The following is a 4585-nucleotide window of genomic DNA, read 5'->3' as shown; positions in this document are numbered from 1 at the left end:
GTTAAATGTTGGGCTTTAATATTTAAGATTTTAAGTATATTATGTTGAAACCATTTGTACCCAAATAAGATGAGCAAATACTGTAATGAATCCGAACTACACAGGTTTTTAATAGACTTTCCTGGTTTAATGTATAGAGTCCCATGTGAGCTCTAAAATTGGCCCAAACTTGCAAAATTCACATGTAAAGTAAGATGAAATTTCTCATTTTTTTTTTCAAACTTAACAAATTTAAGATAATTATTATTCTGGATGTGATTAATTTCAAGATTCTTTCTCTTTATGATTTTACAAATTCAAAATTATTGATTTTCTTTTTCATGTTAACAAGCTTAAAATTGTAGGTTGTTTATTTCTTGATGTCAGTGATTTTAAGAATCATAAAATTTTCGATTTTTTTATTTCTCAATAGTTGATATGATACTAGATGTGAGATCCGTATACTACACGAGTTTATTAAAAATAAAAATTTAATATCAATATTTAAATATTAAATATTTTATAAAATAACACTTTTACATAACATAATATAATCTTTTGGACATTTATAAAAGAAAATCAAATATTCTTTAAAGCATTTATGAGACTTTATTATCAAATTAATAGAATGATTCTCTTTCTTTATAAAACTCGTTAGAATTTTATTTTAAGAAAAATATAAATTCCCAAAAAAATGACAATTGCAAAATAATAATTCTAAACTTGGTTCAAAATTACATGTGACAAACTCTTGAGAATTTGACAAGCTGCAAAAAAAAAAAAAAGAAATTACATGTGACAAACTCTTGAGAATTTGACAAGCTGCAAAAAAAAAAAAAAAAAAAAATTTCATTTTATTTAAGAGAGAGGATTATGATTGATACTTTTATATCGTTCAAAATTTGTTTATCTTTCGAAAACTTTCCCAATTACGATGATGCATATTGCATAGCCATGACCAAATTGAAAGCATCATATATTTTAAGCGCAAAATACTCGAACCCATCTGAAATCACCTTCAATAATGGCGTTCAAGGCACAAAATCTTCATGTATTGTTGTTTAAATCTTCAATTATTCCATCAGTGGCACCATGCACTTCTTGATAGAGGCACGCAGCTAGGGTTTTAGAGGGTTTTAGCTGGAGATTGGTAATTTACGACCTACGATTCGACATGGATAACAACAACTTGGAGCAGACATTGCAGGAAGGAAAGCTTTACCGATATGTAAATAATCTAATCGTTGCTCATCTTCGAGACAACAATCTCACCCAGGTATTGCCCTTGTGCGCTCTGTTTTGTTCTTCGTTCAATTGATTTTAGCTTTAGTGTCTCGATCCCTCTAATCCCTAGATTTGTAATCATGATAACTTACATCTCGATTATGGGAATCATACTGGCAACTCTGTAAGACTGTAACTACAAGATTGATATGCATTTGAACTTTTCAACACAAGTTTGATTTACTACAAGTTTTGTAGCTGATTCGTTTCAATTGCATTACTTACTTCTTTCTAGGCTGCAAGTGCAGTTGCTTCGGCTACAATGACACCACTTAACATTGAAACTTCTCCCAACAAGCTCCTTGAACTGGTTGCCAAGGTTTGTTTCTGGTAATCTATATATGGGTGCTTCTTTTTGACTTAATATAGAAAGGATGGCTACTCTTTTACAAATTTACCCTCAAACTTAATGATGTGTCTGAAAAATAAACAGGGTCTTGCAGTGGAAAAAGATGAAACACTGAGAGGAGGAGTACCTTCATCTACATTGTTTGATTCAAACACATCATTACCTGCAGCATATGGCTCAATACCACCTTCCCGTGCTGCTTCTGTTGATTTCAGGTACTTCTGAAATCAAATATTCTTGGGGGTAGTTTGGTAATTTTACATTTATGTTAACTATCGCTTAATCAAACAGTGCTGCACATGATACAAAAGGCTCATCAAAGAGTTTCCCAAAGCACGAAACAAGACATGTTTCAGAACATAAGGTATGCAATATGCATCCATATGGACCATATGAATTTAAGATTAAAGTTGGGGGGATAGTTAGGTCATTTTACATTTATTTTATGGTGTAGAATGTTGCAAGATGTGCAAGATTTAGTCCTGATGGAAGGTTTCTTGCATCGGGAAGTGCAGATACCTCAATTAAGTTATTTGAGGTAATAATCTTTTGTTATAAATCTATAATAGCTCCAATTTATAAATACAAACATTATTATGTAACAAATTTGTTGACATTTATTTACAGGTGGCAAAAATCAAACAGATGTTGCTGCCAGAGGGAAGAGATGGTCCTGTAAGACCTGTAGTACGGACATTTTACGACCATCTACAAGTAAGTCTTTCTTCATTTAAAAAATTTCCTTTTTTTTTTTTTTTAAGTTGATAACTTTTTTTGAAAAGGGCAAAAAAAAATATGGATTTAGGGAAAAATGGCTTAATGGATAATGATGTCTGTCTAGATAAAGTGTTGTATACATGAGGTTTTGTTTCTGTTTTAGATTGAACAAACTGTTTGAAGGAGACTAAATGACCATTTTGCCCTTGCATTCCAAAAATAAATTTCGTAACAACCATAAAAGCCTAAAATGCCTAAAGTACCCTTCCACTACCAGAGATGCTCTTTATTTTGTTGAATTCCCATTTTTACCCCCTTCAGAATGCTTGACTAAACTTAGTGGATGCATGGCACGCCATTTCATCATTTTATTGATTTAGCCACTGAACTATTATTATAAGAAAAAATAAAAAGATTTTTTTTTTTTTTTTTTTTATATTTATGCAGCCAATAAACGATGTAGATTTCCATCCTCACAATACTATTTTGATATCCGGGGCCAAAGATCACACAATAAAGTATGATCCTAAATCCATAACTGTTTAATCTTTTAATAAATAGCATCTCAAAGCCTATAAATTATCAATTATATTAATATTCACCACAATTCAGGTTTTTTGACTTTTCCAAGACAGTTGCAAAAAGAGCATTCAGGGTTATCCAGGTTTATTTCTTATCTTATCATAAATCATAATTCATAATTCATAATTCATCACAAACACATAATTTAAATTTCTTACAAATAATTTTTAATTTTCTCACTCTTTAAATTTTTTCAGGACACTCACAATGTTCGATCTGTATCTTTTCATCCTTCTGGAGATTTTCTTCTTGCAGGGACAGATCATCATGTCCCACATTTATATGACATCAATACTTTCCAGTGTTATCTCTCAGCAAATGTACAAGAAATCGGTGCCACAAGTGCAATAAATCAGGTACAATTCTACAAATACTCTTTATAACCAATAAACACATTTAAAAAATAAAATAAAATAAAAAAGTCGGTGTTTTTTGTAGGTGAGATATTCATGTACAGGTGGCATGTATGTAACAGCCTCGAAAGATGGTGCAATTAGAATATGGGATGGGGTGAATAGTAATGTTGTCAGGTCTATACTTAGTGCACATGGGTCAGCTGAGGCCACTAGTGCAAATTTTACAAAAGATCAAAGGTAAAGTATTTTTATTTTGATGATTTTATTTGGAAAATGAGAATTTATATTTGGGTTTTCCTTTTTTTATTTAGATATGTTCTTTCATGTGGAAAGGATTCATCTGTGAAGCTTTGGGAAGTTGGAACAGGGAGATTGGTGAAGCATTATCTTGGAGCTACACATACACAGTTGCGATGCCAGGTAAGCCGTTACAAAATGCTGACGTGTCATCTAATTTTTTGACCTGGTTGCTGACATGGACTTGTTATTTAATATTCTGCAGGCTATTTTTAATGATACGGAAGAATTTGTATTATGCATTGATGAACCTAGCAACGAGGTGGTATTTTTTTATGGTTTTATTTGAATTGAATATATTTATAATAACTGATCGTGATGTTTTTGATACACAGATAGTTATATGGGATGCTGTTAGTGCAGAAAAAGTGGCAAGATGGCCTTCGAACCATGTGGGTGCACCAAGGTGGCTCGAACACTCACCCACTGAGCCAGCATTTGTGTCATGTGGTACTGACCGGTCAATAAGATTTTGGAAGGAAACTCCTTAGTGGCTCGGTTAGTTAGTTTCACGTGAAATGTGGGTCAAGCTTTGACCATTTTCGTCTTTATATTTCAAGGATGATGTGATTGTGAGTCAATATAGTTGATACGAAAAATGAATATTTGACACATGAAATTTTAAAACGAAAAAAAGGATTGGTATAAATTAATGAAATTAATCTTGGACATTTAGATTGGTTACATTGAGCTTCTTGAGTTTCGTGGTTGATTTTGGTATGATTGTTATGCGGTGTTTCATCATTTTCCTCAAAGTTTACAACACTATAATTATGAGAGCCTTGTCATGTAAGTCATGAATGTCTATACAACTATTTGTACTACTCAAAGAATATTAAAATTCTAAACAAAAATTCTCATGTTATGTTTTCTACGATCTGGATACTATGTGAAGGGCGATAGATTTGGTATCCCATTGATCTTGCGAGATAAACGATGAAGAAGTAACTTATAGTTTTCATATCAAGTTTTCTTAATGAAGGATTATAATATTTAGATATCTTAAGAACCCCACGCCTTA

At 31.9% G+C, this 4585-nt stretch overlaps 1 protein-coding gene across 1 annotated transcript; it reads left to right on the top strand.

Annotated features, from left to right (window-relative positions):
- Positions 1–882: 882 nt before the first annotated feature.
- Positions 883–4250, top strand: LOC145117673 (Transducin/WD40 repeat-like superfamily protein). The gene is made up of 13 exons (XM_079053978.1): positions 883–1255; positions 1499–1582; positions 1697–1827; positions 1904–1976; positions 2067–2150; positions 2240–2326; positions 2777–2847; positions 2942–2993; positions 3109–3267; positions 3350–3504; positions 3579–3687; positions 3770–3826; positions 3900–4250. Exons 1-13 carry the CDS (start codon positions 1154–1156, stop codon positions 4053–4055), a joined length of 1320 nt encoding a protein of 439 aa, XP_078910104.1. The 5' UTR covers positions 883–1153; the 3' UTR covers positions 4056–4250.
- The last annotated feature ends 335 nt before the right edge of the window (positions 4251–4585 follow it).

The sequence above is a fragment of the Lactuca virosa genome, chromosome 5 (genome assembly GCF_052849685.1).
Source record: "Lactuca virosa cultivar CGN04683 chromosome 5, Lactuca_virosa_CGN04683_v6, whole genome shotgun sequence".
NCBI classification, from domain to species: Eukaryota; Viridiplantae; Streptophyta; class Magnoliopsida; order Asterales; family Asteraceae; genus Lactuca; species Lactuca virosa.
Note: the sequence above shows the minus strand (reverse complement) of the source record. Positions and strands in the feature narration are given on the sequence as shown.

Coding starts and splice junctions, on each gene's coding strand:
- LOC145117673 (XM_079053978.1), top strand. CDS start 1,154: ATGGATAACAACAACTTGGAGCAGACATTGCAGGAAGGAAAGCTTTAC. Junction 1,977..2,066: donor GACATGTTTCAGAACATAAG/GTATGCAATATG, acceptor TTTATGGTGTAG/AATGTTGCAAGATGTGCAAG. Junction 3,688..3,769: donor ATACACAGTTGCGATGCCAG/GTAAGCCGTTAC, acceptor AATATTCTGCAG/GCTATTTTTAATGATACGGA.